Consider the following 18138-nt stretch of genomic DNA (forward strand, 5'->3'; position numbering starts at 1 on the left):
AGAGAATAGTTTGGCCTATAACGTGCTTGAAGCTAGCTGTCCAATTTTAGGACCATAAATTGATACACACGCATGCACCATGGCGCGCAAGTCCCGAGCATCAGCCTTGACCCACGCCCATAAATACTTTGTGTTCATGAGCTTTGCGTGATATGAAAACAGATCCATCGTTTGTGTTCCACATCGATCCTCCAGGGTTGGATGGCGTTATGGCAAGCACGGCGCAAAGATAATTTATGATATGTTTGGGCGATCACTCCTTAAGTAAACAGTTTCCGAGCAAATCCAGAAGGGGGATCGTTTTAGTTTCCAATCAGACGGAGTTGGAATGGATCGAACTTGGGAGTTGAAAATTGAACAAAAAAAAAGAGGAAGAAAATTCCAACAATGAGGGTGCTTGAATATTGATCAATAGGAAGATGGTGATTGTGCTCGAGTGATAAATGAGGAAATTTTTATCTGGTGAAAGTTTGGAGAGGAGAAACTCGGAGGAAGACCCTTCCTTTGAAATGGTGAGCACGATGGATGATAGATGGTTACTGTCATTAATAATTCATGCCAAAAAACTTCATGATTGATTCCCAAGGCCAGGGCCAAATTTGGGCCGGGGATGGGATGAAAACACCAGAAGGCCATGAGCTCACTTTGTATGAACAAACAGATGATGATGCTCCCAAAAGTTGGAGAGGGTCTTACTTAACCTTGAAATTGACGTAAGAACAACCAAGCATTGAGCAAAGTTAAACAAAAAGCGATATGTTATCTATATTGATGGATCCCTTACAACTCTACTATAATCAAGATTGTGTTGTGTCCCTAGAACAAGTTATCCATATTTTCTTGTCCTTTTCAAATTGATCAAAACGCTGACATCCATAATGCGATTACAACGTTAGCATGAGAGCAAGTTGCCAGTTCATCTTGTTCATCTTGGGATATCGCTTTTTTTTCTTCTTCTTCTTAAAGCAAAAATATCCTCCTCCGGTTCTTTTGTGGTTTCTTTTCATTTGACCATTGGCAGACTTGTCCCAAAAAGTTGAGCTCTCAAATTGATCCATTCCCAAGAAAATAGTCTCACGAGAAGGAGGTCCATCTTTGTGAAAGAAACGTTAAGTTCCCACAAATGGAGAGCAAACCATCCCATCCATCTTCGGAGTGTACCCCGTACAGTAGTTGTCAAGGCCGCTGAAGGCTCCAACCACGCATTTCACTGAAGGCTTTGACATTTCCCCACATGTCAACAAGCCCGCGGACTGACATTTGGAATTGAGTTCGGTATTGCCCCAGCCCAGAAATTGAGGATTAGCATTGGCAGAAAACCCCCTTCCTCGCCTCATTCTTTCCCAAGCCAAAGGACTAGCAAATCATGACAAAGCGTTGTGTTGACACCCACTTTCCTCACGGGAAATGGATATGTCTCGGTCTCTTCTCTTGTGGTTGGCCAAGAGCAATTTGGATCGGCTGGAAATCAAAACCTTTCGACAGAACAAAAAGAGCTCTTTCCTCCCATTCTGATGGAATCAAAAGAAGAAATCTCCTGGCTTTATTCTTTTCCATCTCTGCCTTTCAAACGAAGTAGATCATAAATGGCGTATGTTAGTGAACAGACTAAGAAAATATTGACCCAATTCTAGGGAAGTGTGTCAAGGCAAGTCCACATAGGAGTAAGTATCCTGATATTGGAACAACTTCAATGGCCAACACACGTTTCACATGCCTGTGTGCTTTCTCTGTCTTATCCTGTGCTCTAAATTGGCAAACCAATTTCTCATCTCTTGGTCCTTCAGGCTCACGTGTGTCTACTTTGACAGATCCATCTTTAATTTGCAGGGACTCCTTTTTGCCTTCCTTTACCGCACACATTGAAGCCCAACTGCCTTGAGCAAGAAATTCATTATACGAATAAGTGTATTTAATGAACCTGCTGGATCGTTCTTTGTTAGGACTGAATGAATGCTCCTTGGGACACGACGTCTGACACTGGAAAATTAGAAGTCGCCAAGTGACAAATCCTCTCTAATCCTAAATGGCTGGAGACCTTGTTAGTGGCGCCTAACTACTAAGACCTTTCCCTTATGATGGTAGAAATGAGAGTGAATACTAAAACAAATGCATAGTCAATGCTGTCAAGGAATTGTCGTATAATTCATCATCTTTAGGCGACAAACATTGTTGTGTCAAAGCATGGTTGAGGCCAAGCAAGCCAAGGGTAGAGCAAAATAGACTCCATACTGTCGAAGCTAAAACCGTAACGGAGGAGCTACAACCACTTGTTTATCTGCAATGGTTTTTGATAGGATTAATAGTAAATATCATTCATGAGCTTTGATCCAATCCAGGTCTGAGGGTCAAATGTAGCGACTGATAAGGGCTAACATGCCTTTTTTAGAGCGTCATCGAGCCCACGAGAAACGCTGCTTTTTTGTTAGCCGTTGGCAGGTTAATAGTCAGATTTGAACAAGTTTTTGAGCCAACATCTAGATCAAACCTATATATTCAAGGACTAGCTAAATCCGTCTACTCTAATTCGTTGATGCATTAGATGTGATATCAATAGGAAAATATGTCCGAAAGATAAATGAGAAAATAAGGCCAGCACCTCTAGCGCATTAGTAGTGTATTCAGATTCCATTTTACTACCCTTGGTTTAATCTTTGTGCTGTTCAAGTTTATGTAATAAGTTGTTGCATATACATTGTGCGGCTGTCTTCGGCAGATCTACGGTCATTCCCGAAGGTGGGATGAAATTCATTTCTAAATGTGATTTGGAGCGGAAATACCATAGATAGGGACACTCTTGATCAGATGGCAATTTGAGCGATAGAGTTGCCATCTGTTTCCGCATAAACAAGCAAGGCTTCAAATGATAAAAGTCCGACAAACTTTGTTGCTTTTTCTGTTTTCAAAGAGGTTCACGTTTCCATAAAAATCTGTTATGATCCGTTTTAAAATGCATATGACCGTTAAAATCTTTTTGGTTTTGAATATTAAAAGACAATTCAAAATATCAAGCATTGGCTAGTTTTAAGATAGAATATGAAAGCAATTGACATTTAGAATCATCTAGTTCCTTTCAATTTGCTGCGTCATTTTACGTTCCTTTTTGGTATCGAGAACCGATTTCATTGGTTAAATATTTATGCTCATGCAACTGAATTTTGATCGAGTATAATCAAGTTGAGATATCGACTAACATCTAGGTGATGACTACCTTTCGTTGAGAATGTCTATTGGATTTTTTAATCTAAATCTAACCCTCATATACTAAAAATTTGCATCCGTATGACCACCCTCTTGATGAGCCCATTCCGTTCACCCTTTGGCCAAAGCAAAGGAGACAAAAAAAACTTTTGTGCTACAAGTTCTAAGTGGTCGACTGTTTCGGACCAAGCTTTGGCCTCGTTGTACCATAAAAGACTCCTCCTAATCAATGTGATGGACATCATCTTAGGGTGAAAATATTTTAATTGGGTACATTTCCATCGCCTCCACGCATTGTTCTATATGATTTGAGAAAGTCATGATCTTCTGCTTGATTCTGGCAAAACGCGTACATAGGTTTTCTGAAAATGACAACCAAAGATGGCATCAAACAGAGTTTAGTGTTAATTTGTTTTGAAGGTAGTAAACGGGGTTGCAACTTGTATTACTAGGAGCTAATGCAAGAAAGGAGTTCATGAAAGTAACATCTTCTGCAGTTAAGATGTGTTGACTAGCCAACAGGTAACTGGCATAGGAATTAAGCATTTGCATCAGTGGTTTTAAGTCGTTTTGGCTTTAAGGACGTTTTTTCAATTCATAGATTGATACGTGCCTGTTCAGAAAGAAGAGACAAACAAAAAATAGTTCGGAATCGACAGATTAACACTGAATGGCCACAATGAAATATATTTTTCGAAAGTAATTCATATAATTGTTTAGATCAATCATTATAGAATTATATCTTGGAAACTTATGGACCTCGGCCAATGTACGTTCGTTGAGTGATTATAATGCTGGGTATAATTCATCTAAGGCAAAATATGGATTGCGTTTAAAATCCAGAGTAATTTGATTTATATTACATGTATCTTGCTTGTTTTGTTTTATAATTGTGGTTTAATAGATCTGAAACAATGAAATGAAATTCATTGATATGCGAGAGAAGGTGCCATAAAATGACGAGGCATATTTGAAATGTCAGCTTCTTTCGTTTTTCAACAGGACTACTTCTTTTTTTTGCATTTTTATTATTTCTCATGAGTGTAATCTAAAATGGCCTCAAAAGTCACAACAATTTAAAACTGACTAAAACTCGCTTTCAAAGATACGTGGATTGCCATACCCACATATTACCAATATTTTTGGTCAAGGAAGAACCACACCGAAACTATGCTCTGAATCTATTCAACACAGCCATCTATTGGTAGGTTTCGATATCTTGGAGGGTATAATGTGGCCCTTCGTCTTCTCTGCCTTCAGGTTAGTGGGTCTTGGGATACACCCATTCTAGGTGTAAGTCTCAGAGCCGACCTCTGGACTAGATCTGACCTCGAAACCCCATATAAATGATGACTCAAGAAATAGCATCGACCTTAACCTAGTTGGGGCATCCTCCATTAGTATGAAAACGACGAATCTAATTCCAATTCCCTCAGAGTCTACTAAAGTGAAATTTGGCTCTTGCCTTCGTTGAGCAAAACCCATTTTTTATGTCGGAAAGGATGAAGGCGAATGAGGTTCTTCAGAATAGTATAAGGTATAATATCCCATAAGAATAATGAGACAATGTCTCAAGGGAGCCGTTCTCTACTTTGGAAGAAAATGGGTTTATATTCCCAAAACATGGTTTGGTTAATTCGCCATCTGCTTATTTTCATTATAACAGATCCGCCAATATTCTGCTTCCCTGCCTAGAGAGAAGCGAATTTTCAAAATTGGCCTTTTACACGAAAGCCAGGTTATTTGCATTTCATGTTCCAGACAAATTCCACGGTGGGCTCCAACTAGACCTGATCCTAGTTTGAGTGTGTGTGTATGTGTGGGCGTTTGCCCGAGTTCATGTGTACTTTGGCCAATGGCGAACATGGTAAATTGACCATCGTTCGAGAGAAAATGAAACGACCCACATTGCGTGTCTTGGTGATATCTTGCGCCCTAAGTCTGGCCGCACTCGAATCCGTGGGCATTTTACTCCATCTGCTTTGTCATGAAGCTTGTCTAAATTCCGGCCACTTCAGGATCCAGGTCAACAGTACCACCCTCAGAAGGATTGACCGACCTCGGAAGCCCGTTTGGGAGGGGAACCCCACGACAGTAAGTTATATCCTCAATTTTGGAAGGAACTATGGAGACTTACACCTACGTACATGCTCAGTACTCAGTGTCCTGTTCCCAACACCCTTTTCTCCTCCCCCACTGTACCACGCAAGGTAGTCTAGAGAACAGTTTTTACACCTTGTTAATGAGAAGCACTAACTTTCCCCACGAAACATTGTCTTCTAGGCAATTTTGAAAGAAATTACAAGTTTCACGTTGAAATTGAGGAGAAGGGGAGCTTAAATTGACCATTTTCACCCAAAATGCACCTTTTCGCCCCGAATTGTTGGTCACTAACTTGTCCAGCGTTCGCTTCACTCCAAAGTTGAGTTTGCTATCTTTTGTTCCTACTCACAGGATTCGCCTCCAACTTCAACTCGATTTGGCGAATTGGGCAACTTCGAGGACAAAGTTCGGCTCTCCCACCCGTCAGCCGAGTCTACCACCATGGCCTCCTCAACAACGACTGCCATACCAACAACAGTTGTTCCCCAAGGCTCCTCCTTTGAGGGCATCAATGCACATGCACAGCTGTTCGCTGGAGTGGTTCCTCGGATGATCAACAGCTTTATCATTCGCATGGGAAGACCGTTTCAAATTGGAGCCAAGGCAAGTTCAAAGCAGCAACGGCCAACCAATTCCAGTCCAATCAACAAGTTTGCCCCTAATTGGAGACCTTTAAATGGAGTGAGTCTTTTACGTAAAACTGAATTGCAATGATGGCAAACTCACGTTGCAATGGCATAGGTGGGCTTAGGATCGTTGAATGGGAGTTAACAAGAAACTTTCAGCCGTTGGTTAAGAAACATTATTGTGATGTTCGGATGTACCTTAAAATGTGTTAAGCCCTTTTGAGGGCCATTTGTTTTGTTAGTTGACTGAACACTTTTTGAATATTTAAGAGTTTTGAAAATAGTTCCTTTTGTCTATTTTTGGTCGATGAATTTTTAAGAAGTTGAAAATTATTGCTTGAATGCAAGTTTTCCTTGTTTACACCTCAAATGCCATTCTGCTAGGTGTTATTACCTTGACGTGGATTGGTTATGAATTATCCAATCAAAAAGAAGTATTTCTTTAGGTGACGGCTTCAATACATCGCTTAGTTACGCCCATGTTTATCTACGTTGTTAGATGTGACTGGTAGTGGCACACAATTAAAGAACTTTTGCCAAATTACTGGGATATTATGAACAAGAAAGCTTTATGTTTAGCCCAAAAACACTAAGAAGGAATGTCAACCACTGTTGCTTACTTCAACTTTTCTTTGACACTTTTCCTTTTATACCTTTCTTTTATCTTTTTGTCTAACCCTGCATTGTTTGCCTTTCTTCCCTCCTGAATGTTTCAATAAATTTTGTAAGTAGATTCCTGGGGATTCGAAGCAAGAATGCATTCCTTCGATTATTTACCTCTTCTCTTCCTTCCAGAAGCCCCATCACGCCCACTCAAGTATAAGGAGTGGAATGAAATTTAATGGTGGGAGTGGATGCGAAAAAAGTGCCAATTTTCCCATCAAAGAAGGGACGAAAGAGGAACAAAAGGAATCGACTGCGAACGAGAGGGTGGAGGAGAAGAGAGACAGGCAAATTTGGCAATCAACTCAAAGCGGACAAGAGGAAAGTGACAAAGGCGGAGCTAGGCGCCCATTTTATATTTTTGGAGCCAAGTTGACTTAGCTCGGAAGTGGGAAGAAGCATCCGCACTTCCAATATGTTAGAATCCATGTGGAAGTAATGCGAGACGAGGAAGACTCGGAAAGTAGGAGAAGATCCTTTGCTATTGAGCTTCATATTTGGATTATAACCTAGTTCTCCAAAGCCCTCCTTCGCCTCCGCCTTCTCGTCTTCTTCGTCTTCTTCTTCTTTTTCATCATCATCTTCATGGAGCGTTGGATATGGAGTTAAAGGCTCTCTTTGAAATTCACTCTCTCGACTACCACAGGGACTCTCAATCTCGTCTCTGGGGTAATCTCCCGAGGAAAGAAGGATTACCTTGTTCTTTAGGATGGGTTTTAATCCGGCTTAGTTTCAAAATCCTAATTGATTCCCGTTCTGCACTATTTTTTATCATTCCGGTACAGACGGACTGGAATTGATGGCGAGGAACACGACCGCCACACTCTCGACCATTGTTCCTTGCTTGCACTTTGAAGTTTCATTAGACTGCGTTTCTGCCTTGAGAGAAAGACAGAGGAATGCAGAAGAGAGTAAGTAGGGGGNGGGGAAGAGGCGGCGGACGGGCAGAGGAGCCCGAGGACGAGGATGCTGTCCATTTCCATTGAGATTCCTCTCGGGTGGACAAATAACTAAAAGTGTCCTCGACACTCTTAACAAACGTCTAATTATGCAAGGGCAGATTGGGTCCAATGCCAAAACTCGCCATGCCATCCACGTCAACCATTATTCTACCGAGGATCTTCTTGTCGAGTTATATAGAGACTTGGAAATGAGAAAACTCGATCCAATTTCTTATTTCTAATTCCAAAGCTGGCCTAACTAGAGAGGTTTCCGTCTCGGAGACCAAGATTTGCCGTTTGTATGGAAGGGCTGATGCTCTGCTTCAATTTGAGGACGTCCTCCTTTTGGATGACCAGATTTGAGTTTCCACTCAGAACAGCTTCAGGTCTCTTGAAAGCAAATCGACCTAAGCCATGGACCATTCAGCTATCATTAGATAAGAATTTGGTCACGTAAAAGTCTGTCCAGGATGAGCAGCTCCATTGTCACGACGAGAGTACGTACAACAGAGAGGCTCGGGGCCACCGGAGAATGGGCCAGACAATTCAAGTTCAGGGCCTTAAAACACGGCCGTATCGTTGTCCATTAGTCAAGGAAGGAACCCAAGACAGACGATCAACTTCAATTTTTCGTGCTTGCTACGTCGTTGGCCAAGATCTTATACAAGAGCCACCGCGGACGGAGGGGACGGAAAATAAGATGAAGAATCTCGAGATTCCAAGAATCCCAAGTGCGTGCGGAATTTCGGAATTGCCTTGTTTCAGGAGTCTGGATCTTGGTTGTGAGAAAAGCACACTCTTTCGATCTGAAGAGATGCATCATTCCGAGTTTCCATTATAAATTGAGATAAAGCATCCTCGATCTGGTTGAAGATCTGCAAGGTTAATGTGCAAGGTTCATCCTCGTCTCAGAGATAAAGGCCACAAACAATTCACATCTGCACGCTCGCTCACAATAACAGCAGTACCCATCTTGAACCATAGTGGCTCGAGCGAAAGCCAAGATGGAGCGAGATCCTTCGACTAAAAAGGGCCTGACATTCACGGGAAAAAAGAACAGCGGATGACGCCTTTCAACATATCAGTGTCAGAGCTTGGCAAAAAAGGTCTCTCCACGGTCTCACATGGAGAAAAGGATTAGGGTAAACGAATATACTCGGAGACCTCCTTTGTAAATGTCATAAAGCTTTCCCTAAATCATCCCTTCATGCCATGACCTGCACTTGCATTCATCTCTCATGTTCAAGAGCCCTACAGACAGAACCCAAAAGGCTCCCAGAGAGGTTTAGTCAGGAATGCACCAGACAGATGTACGTACTATACAAATGACTGAAATCCGTTGCACCTGCCTTGACAAACGGAGATACTAAGGGTAGAGAATATGTAGTACAGTACATAAAGACCAAGTGCTACTTTCTTGACGTGCTTCCAGCAATGGCTCAGATCTCTAGGATGACAGTTTGATCATGTTCACACAATAGGTTGATACAGGGACTCTTAAGAATCTTAGTGTCCTAGGTTGGTACCATCGCTCATCATTGACTGAGATCATTTTGGCATTTGTTTCAAAGCGTAATTGGCACGTGGAAGAAGTGGACCCTAGAGAATGTTTTGAATAGACATGAAGAAAGTCTCTCTTCCGCTTTTCTTTCCTTTTAAGGCGAAGGAGGAACGTCTCCCGGGTAAAAGCTACGTGACTTTCATGGTCATGTTTCAAACAGAATAGCGCCCACACATGCTCCTCTCCTTTCCTCTCAAGTGAATTAAATTCAACTACCGCATTCCCATTGGATTTCGTTAGGATAGCTTGCTTCCAACTAACTTTTTCTTGGAGTGCTCCAAGAAATTTGAGAACCTCGTCAACTTGGTTCCAAACCTAGCTCTCCCTAGGGATTAGTGTTGGACAAAACAATCCCCTCCAGGAATCAAGATCTAACACTCAGATCAAAGCCAATGTCAGACTTTAAACCGGAGGAGACGTTCAGCGAAGACCAGGCCCAGAGGCCGAACCCAACCAAGAAGGATCGAATCAAGATCAATCCCATCCCATCAACAGTCCCGCAACGAGGTCTCGTTCAAGGTGACAAATCCGAGTTTTGGGTAAAAGTACTGGCTTTGATGGCAAATCTCGTTCTGGCGTTGGGCGGATACACCAAGCGACCGATACTTTATCTCCCATGGATGGTCATCTATGGAATGGAGATCGTGGGTGGATGGGCAGTGGGCTTGACCTTTCTTCTCTTTCCGGGTAATAAAATCCAAGTTCGACAGTATGATCCTGCCCTCTTTCCCCCCTCCAATCTAACTCGATGGTCGAATGCAACTCAAAATCACTCTAGCACGTCGCAATCAAATTGACCAATTCCCAGTCAACCCGAACCAATTTGAATGTCTTTGTTTCCGTTCCACTTTCGTTGAAAGCCGACCTTTGATGTTCCAGAGTTCCATGTGTCTGCCCTGTGTTGTTTGGGTCGCACTGTATTTTTGACTTGGATGTGGATCTCGTTGGTGAGGCGACACCAAAAGGAGGTGGCTGAAATGGTGAACAGACCACGTCTTCAGACCATATTCTCAATCATGACTGCTCATCCATTCTCACCCAGGCCAGAATTGGAGCTCTCGGTCCGTCCCCCTCCTCCAAGTTTCGACTAGTCTCGTTAAGACCTTTTTGGCACCAGCACTTCGCCAGTTTGCTATCATCATGTCAAAACTTACGAAACAAGGCAAGACAGGGATGTGGATAAGATCACTCCATTCTCATTTCCTTTTCGACAACCAACCCGAGGGCTTGCCGGCCTTTCTCGGATAACGAAGCTCACATTTGACTTAAGATTCAACTTCTTGGTCTTAAACTCCCTCCCACAGCGAGTCCATCCCATCCAGGATGCGTATCAAGTGGAACAAAAGTGGGATATCCACATTTTTGGCACTAGATGATATTGTCTCCTAAATCATGGCTCATGGTTCAAAGGAGCTCGAAGCAAGCCACGTTGGAACAAAAAATCTGAAAGAGACAAGCCCATAAGTTCCCGCCCCTTGAACAGATCACTGCACTTTGCCGTCATGTTCCATGCCCTAGAAAATAAACAAATGAATGATTGCTTCGTTCCACATGCGCTTCAGTACAGTATGTCAAATCGTTGCTGAAGCTTCCTTTTTCTTGTCGACTCCTCTTCTCCCGACAAGTCCCAAGGGACCTTGCCCGAAACTTTGCATATTAAGCCTGTTTGGATGATAGAGCAACTATGTACATTAACTATATGCACTATCGCACATATGTCTATAATTGGCCGTTTTGTATTGATATGCCTGCCTGCTTTCGAACTATATCAATCCCGTAGTGAGCCAAAAATCGCCATATTGGAAAAGTTTTAAGAGATCATGGCTTTGCATATTGATTTATGGTATAGTCCGACTTAGGGGGACTCAATATCAGCTTAAGGATTGGCCCGAAATCAATTTTTCTTCACCAGTTATTATTATTGTTGATCTAGTAACATCCTTTACGTCAGGCTTGGACAATTTTTTGATCAAAATACCTGATCAAACCTACATTCAAGGGCTAGGCACATTCGCCAACTCTAATTCCTTTTTTTATCATATGAATGTAAAATTAAGTAAAGTTCTTGTCTTTTTCCGTCTTGAAGTGCTAGGAATAGGATTCCCAGCAGCGGTAAGGAAGTTCGCAAAAAAATATTTAAAAAAATTCTCAAAATCCATAAAGCTTCTTAGCTCTTGTCCTAATGGCAATCCCCTGAAGTTATTAATTAGCGCTTTAATTTTGCCTCGTTGATGCATTTTTCGGGTCTTTGTGAATTGGGATTATCGAATTTAAATCTAATCTAAGGTTTGTAAAAGGCGCTCGTTTTCATCGCGCCCTCCATTTTGGGTTTTCATTGCAAGCAACGACTCTGTAAACTGACTCAGTTGTTTGTTCAGTCTCATTGGATATAGACATTAAAATGGACAGTTTTGTAGACATCTTTGGTTATTGTGGGCCCATTCTGGGTTGGAGGGCCGCCATTCGAGGCGAATATCCGCTAGATGAGCAGGGTTTAGGTATTCAGGTGGCTCTTTTGAAGAGGAATATTAACAATTGTATAACCCTAAGGTTTAGGGATCGTCAAGCAATGTGCCTGAGGCGATCCTCTCTGAGGGTCAGGGGTATCGGAGAAGTGCACCAAAAGTGGGCCTCAGGGCCAGAGGTACTAACGCATTCGAAGGTCACTAGTCCTTGCCAAAAAAATATACTTGGACCTGTACTCATACCACGTCAAGTTTAACAGGCTGTAACGGTTGAAACATTGGATTGCGAAATTTCCATCTAAACGTCAAGGATTGGCTTATTTGAGTTACTTAATTTTTCATGAAACAAGTTAACGTCGCTTATTGCTGGTGCGTAACAAGAAACTATAGTGGTGAAATTTCAACAAATTTCAACAAACCCATATGACCGGGCACCAAAAATTGATTGGCATATGTCTCCTTCGAATTTTCTTGCATGTATTGCGCCTTGAGACACCATCCTATCCTAGTGGATGTACGTCCGCTTCTATTCGTATTGAGTCTTATTCTTGGCACCCTCAAATCCAATCGCAGTCGAAACGAGCTGAGGCTTGCCCACACTCGTGGCCGTGTTTCCAACTTTTGGAACAATTATTACGCTCTCATGCATGCCTCTTAGGCCTTACCGGGAGGCCTCCATGCTCTTCGTTTCTTCCCATGCATTCCTCTAGGAATTGCAATCCTCGACGTCTGTTGTGTGCCATTTGGTTCGCTTGGTTTTGTTGGGCTGGCACCGAAAATGAGTTGGCTTCGGGCAAAGATTGGAATCCTTTGGGTGCATTTGCCATTCCAATATTCCAAAAAGACCGAGTCGTCATAAAAGTAAAACATCTTAAAAATGGTTTCTGGAGGGCCATTTCGAGTTTTATGCCAAATTTTCCCCACTTTCCGTGGATCTAGAACGGCACGTGGTAGATATGCATATTTGGCCTCGTTTTTCGTGCCTTCCATCCATCTTTGTGAAGGCTCAAAAGAGCCCTCAATGCTAATGGTGTCATGAACGGAAATGGGGTATCTCTGAATCAGATCAAGTTGGCAAGATATAAGAAGACTTTTTTTCGGGGTAGACACACACACCTAACCATTCCGGTAATTTTTCAAAATTCAAAACTTCCGAATTTGACATAACGTAACATACACTAGAAATTGCACCTAGAAAATGGACTGCATCCACGTACATGCTTAAATGGAAGGAACTCAAACGATTTAAAGTTGGAATGGCATCAAATTTTCCAGTGCTTTCCTTTTTTGAGCTACAGTAAAATTGAAGAACTACGGTATTTTCATTTTGGCATTCGGACTTTTTGGGCATCCATCGGAGAGTCTCTTTTCGGAATGAATAGGAATCTGATGGCATAATAAAGCATGGCATTGTTATTGTGCAAAAAGTTTTGGGAACTTATTCGAAATATGTTCCAATTGAAGTTCCAACTTCGAGCTCCATAAAGCCTAGATTTGAACCCAGCAAGTATCTACTTGGATGCGTTCTTTTGAAGAAATTGTACTTTGAGTCAGTGGGCGGATTAAAACCACAAGAATTGGATTTGGAATCTTCCGAGGCGTCTTCCCCCTATTTGAATCTGGTTACTTTACCTTCACATCTGGGAACGAACCCACTTCCATGGAACACTCAAGGACACAAAGGCGAATGGGACCGGGAGAAATGTGGCGTCCATGCCTTCAATTTCCAACTGATTCGAAAGTGAAGTTAGCGGGAAAGAATGGGAGGAAAAAATCTCGCTCTAGCTGAATGGATCTCCTTCCTCTTCCTCCAACAAAGAATGAAACACAGACAAGACGATTGATAGGTTCGAAAGCTGAAAGGCGATCTAATCAGAGGCTTAGCCGCAATTCCCTGGCAGAGAACCTGCGTTTGTTTCCCGACTCAGATATAATGCCCGTCAAGAGGTGGTGAAGGACCCGGGATCCAACACAATAGAAAGAAGGAAAAACCATCGGGATTTTTTCCAAGTGATTCTCAAATTAATTGATACAACACTCAAAGTATTTACGTGGGTGAGAGAAATCCTGGTCTGCAAAAACCAAAGAAGACCACCAAGGGTCTGTGCCCCAGTTATCTGGCTCAGTTTGGAAACTTCACAATCGAAAGGGTCAATGAGCTTTTTATTCATTTCACATGGAGGAGTTTATTGTACCTGCAAAACTAACATCCGGGAGTTGAAGGATAACCGGTATTCTAAGCACAGTTATGTTAATGTGTATATGTCCCTTGGGCTTGGTCAACAAAAGGAGGAAATCCCAAAAACTTTTGTTTTGAAAGTAGAGCCCTTACCCGAGGGCAAACTCCAAAGGACTGAAGTAGCTAGATTAATTTGTCGTGTAATGAGTCAAATTTTAATTCAAATGACTGCACTCTCTAGAGTCTTGAGATTCAATTTGTTTAGTAATCAACTGTACGAACGACCAAACTAATGAGATGATCCAACTTGATCTCATCTTTCCTAGTTGAATCTCAGAGTGACACTAGGTAGATGAAGGGCCATAACACATTTCCACTGTCAAGGTGAAAAAGAAAACACTTGTGATTTACACTTAGGGCCTCAATGCTTCACAAGGCCATGTCACCACAAACGAAATGCAGAGAGAGCAGTAAGGCCGAAACACCTTTTTTTAATACAGTTGAGAGAGCAGGAGTCAACTAAGAAAGAGCCTTTGAACTTGTGGAGAGTGAAGTACCAGGGAACAAAGAACAACAAGGAACTCTGTCGCTGTCGTGTTCAAGAGTTGCCTCTCCTTCAAAGAAATCTCCTCCTTGTTCACTGAAGTCTAAAGTCAAGTGTCTTTTCGGTACGTCCCCCCGACCTCGGATCCGTTTTGCCAAGGAAAAGTTTGCTCATGGTAAAGAGGTGAACCACATTAAAGGGAATGTCATCACCAGAAAACTTAGAACATGTCCCACCCGAGGCCATGGCTGAGCTGCGTGAGCTTCTCACCCAGAAAGCAGCTGATCTGTTCTCACTTTGCGATCAAGAGGACAAGGGATTCGTGACCAAAAGGGACATGCAACGGATGCGGGGCGAGCTGCCAATGGAACCTGAGCAACTGGAGGCGGTCTTCGATACGCTGGATGTGGACAAAAATGGATATCTCACTTTGGAGGAGTTTCGAGAAGGTTTTGATGAGTTTTTGGGCTTGGAACAACACCAGTTCGTGAAGGAAGAGCATGGGTGCTCGCTCGGATCGAGAGAACATGGCTCTCCGCCCCTTTTCAAGATGGAGCGAGATGATGAGGATGATGAGAATGAAGTTGATCCCTTGCCAAAGGATGACGAGGAAGAATTTAACGATGTCTTGAGTGAATTGGGGCTGCTCGGTCTGATTGAGGATGACACGTCTCTTCGCTCCATGTGGCTGAACCTGAAACGGGATAATGATCCGGTCCTAATGACGAACTTTGAAGACTTTCTGTCGAAATTATCCGCGGACTTGGGCCGAAAAACCTCTGACAAAGCAAACTTGGAAAACAATCTGAGATCGAGACAGTTGCTCCAAGAGGAGCACATCCAGGGACTCTATGAAGAGATGGAACAACAGATTGGAAAAGAGAGGAAAAAGATCCAAGAGGAAGAGGAGCGAAAGGAGCAAAAAATGCGGGAAGAGCTCGAAGCCACGCTTCACATGAAAGACCAACAACTAATGGATGTCATGCACAAGATGGAACACTATCAGAGCCAATTGGAGCAAGTGAAAAAGGCGGTTCCCGATATGAAAGTCGAGAACGTTCACTTGTCAAAAGAACGAGATCGACTCCAAAGCGATCTTGAGAGAGAGCGAATCCTCATGAAAGATTTACATGACCAAATGGAGGAATTGCGGAGTCAGACCCAAACGGAACGCAAGGCCAGAGCTAAGGCGGCCTTCAAGGTCAGTGAGAACATTGCTCAAGAGCGTGAAGGACTCGTACAACAACTGGATTTGATGAAGACGCTAAATAACAAAATGCTGGATGATCAGGACCAATACGTTCTGGCCGAACGAACCATGAATAAAACACAGCCCAATGATAACTTAAAGGACGAGTTGGATTTCTTTCCAGACGCAAAAGACCACTACTATGGGTACCAGGATAACAAGGAAGCCCCCGATTTCCACTTCCCCAAAGTGTTGTCGACGTCAGGCTCTGTCAATGACATCGAGTATGATGAGGAATACTTTGAGAAATCCTCGGGCCATGGCACTCAATCTGATTACGAAAGTCCAACCCATAAAGGGCCCATACCCTTGAGAAGGCCCCGTTTCGGACGGTTTCATTCGGCTACTGACGCACCTGGCGATAACATCAGCTTAATGGATGAGTTGGCACAGATTACTGACGGCAATGTTCATCAGAGAAGTCCCGCCCTAACAACTTTCCGTGAGCATGGAGATCACAGTCCTCCGAGGCCCTGCCCGAGTCAGTCGTCGTTAAAGTCGGCGCAGCGATCTTTACGGACCCATTCTGTCCCTGATTGTCGTTATAAATCGAGTTTGGGGGCGTTCAATGCTAATCATCCGGGAGAGATGTCGTCCTACATGGAAAGTACGACATCGGGTCCGGGGCCAGAGTCCTATGGGGATAGTGAATTGACCTCACTGAATACCAGGTCCTCCGACTTTGTGGGTCACCATCATCATCATCATCATCACCCTCACCCTCACAGCGATCGTTACCGTCAGTATGTCGTACCATTAAGTCAAATGAGCAAATTGACCACTTCTGAAGGGTATGAAGTGATGAGGAATCCCGAGCGCGTCTACAAGGTCATCTTTATAGGAGATTCCAGCGTTGGCAAGTCTTCCCTAATCACCCGGTTCTGCAGTGGAAAGTTTCAGCCGGGTCTCAAGTCCACCATTGGAGTGGATTTCCATACACGTTCCATTTTGGTCGAGGACCAGTCCGTGTGCCTGCAGTGCTGGGACACAGCTGGACAAGAGAGATATCGGGCCATTACCAGGCAATATTTCCGAAAAACCGACGCAGTCATCGTAGTTTATGATATCACTTCGGAAAAGTCCTTTTTAAATGCCCGTGAGTGGCTGGACAGCGCCGTTGAAGGGGCCGATGAGGCCATTCTCTTGCTCGTTGGGAACAAGCTGGACTTGGCCCAGGATGACTTGCTGCGGTAAGTTTGACTCGGTGAGATAATTTGGCCTCAACTTTTTGCCTCTATTTATGGGCAATTATTTCCTTCTTGGGGCGTTTCAGGCGAGTGCGGAAAACACAGGGCCTAAAACTGGCCGAGCAATACGCCTCCCAGTTTGGGGAAGTGAGTGCGGCTAATGGAAGCAATGTGGAGGACACACTCACTGACTTAGCTAAAGCCCTTTTGCAACGAGAAGACCAGAATATGCAAAACGCGCTCAACCTGATTCTCCACGAAGAGCCCAAAAAGAAGAGAGGATGTTGCAAATAGGCTCATTTGACGCACCGCGACAGAGAGCTACCTACTACAGTACTACTACTATCATGATGAACATTCTGATTAAACTTTTTTTCATATTACGATAGAACGATTTATATCTTTATAAAGAACGATGGACAAATGGGCATGGCTTATGAAATAGGGGAATAAGATTTGCAATGTCTTGCGAACAACCGGCTATTTCAAAAAGTTATGAAACGCTCTTTGTAAAAGCTAGACCAATATGTCGAGTAATCCTTTCTTGAGCATCGGCTTGGATAGGGAATATTCATGGCTGATTGCTGTATGGAATTATTGTACAATTCAGCAGAAAGACACCTGATTGAACGATCGAGTTTCTAAGTATGGGCGCTCTTCGCCTCTCCCTAAATAGGTGCCCCCAAAAAATCATTTTTGACCGTTGAGTCCCAACCCAGGTTTTAGTGTCATTTCTAGTGACCGTAGAGGCTTAATTTGCGTTTTGAGAGCACCTTCAAGCCCTCGAGAATCCAGGCTAGTTAGAACAATGAAGTCCAACTCTCTACTTTCACGGGCTCCTTCATTGTTTAATTTGCTTCCCTCTAATATTCGTAGGGAATACGTAGGCCTTGTTGATCCGGTTGCACCTTTCAAGTCAGACTTGGACAAATTTTTCGATAGCATTCCAGATCAATCCTACATTCAAGGACTAGGTCGGTCTGCCAACTCAAATTCGTTGGTAGACCAAGTAGCATATAAAGTTTCAAAGGTAATAGATAGACTTTCATATCTTAATAGTACTGGCGATTGCATTCCCTGTAGCGGTTAAAAGCCCGTGAAAAAACAAAAACAAAAAAAAACAAAAAAAGAGTCATAAAGTGCGCTCAAATGTCCCTTCAGGAACGTGATTTATGTTCTCTACCTAATTCCAATTTGCTCTCTTCAAATCAGAGGTCACAACTTCGAATCGAAGTTACGGTAGTGGGCGTGCTAAGAAAAAGGGTGCAAGGTCGTGCAGGTTCTTCAAATCAAAACTGCGATGCATTTCTTTCGGAAATGTAGAGTTTCAGATGCTTAATCAATTCAGTTATACTTTGGGCTCCAGGATCCTTTGATTTACTAAAAATTATCTCATGGGATGGGAATCAACCCAAGCAG

The 18138-nt window shown here is 43.0% G+C and overlaps 2 protein-coding genes across 3 annotated transcripts; both read left to right on the top strand.

Moving 5' to 3' along the window:
- Nucleotides 1-310: 310 nt before the first annotated feature.
- Nucleotides 311-7482, top strand: LOC131889887 (uncharacterized). Of its 2 annotated transcripts, XM_059239110.1 has the most exons (4): nucleotides 311-512; nucleotides 4963-5295; nucleotides 5656-5985; nucleotides 6726-7482. In XM_059239110.1, exons 2-4 carry the CDS (start codon nucleotides 5017-5019, stop codon nucleotides 6972-6974), a joined length of 858 nt encoding a protein of 285 aa, XP_059095093.1. In that variant the 5' UTR covers nucleotides 311-512; nucleotides 4963-5016; the 3' UTR covers nucleotides 6975-7482. The 2 variants fall into 2 exon arrangements, with proteins under 2 accessions (XP_059095093.1, XP_059095101.1); XM_059239118.1 differs by lacking the exon at nucleotides 311-512 and having other exon boundaries at nucleotides 4891-5295; nucleotides 5656-5907.
- A 6746-nt stretch (nucleotides 7483-14228) lies between these two features.
- On the top strand, nucleotides 14229-17102 carry LOC131889828 (EF-hand calcium-binding domain-containing protein 4B-like). Its single transcript, XM_059239028.1, has 2 exons — nucleotides 14229-16722; nucleotides 16806-17102. The coding sequence occupies exons 1-2, from the start codon at nucleotides 14486-14488 to the stop codon at nucleotides 17011-17013; spliced, it is 2445 nt and encodes an 814-aa protein (XP_059095011.1). The 5' UTR covers nucleotides 14229-14485; the 3' UTR covers nucleotides 17014-17102.
- Nucleotides 17103-18138: the final 1036 nt, after the last annotated feature.

Source organism: Tigriopus californicus, chromosome 1 (assembly GCF_007210705.1).
Source record: "Tigriopus californicus strain San Diego chromosome 1, Tcal_SD_v2.1, whole genome shotgun sequence".
Taxonomy (NCBI): Eukaryota; Metazoa; Arthropoda; class Copepoda; order Harpacticoida; family Harpacticidae; genus Tigriopus; species Tigriopus californicus.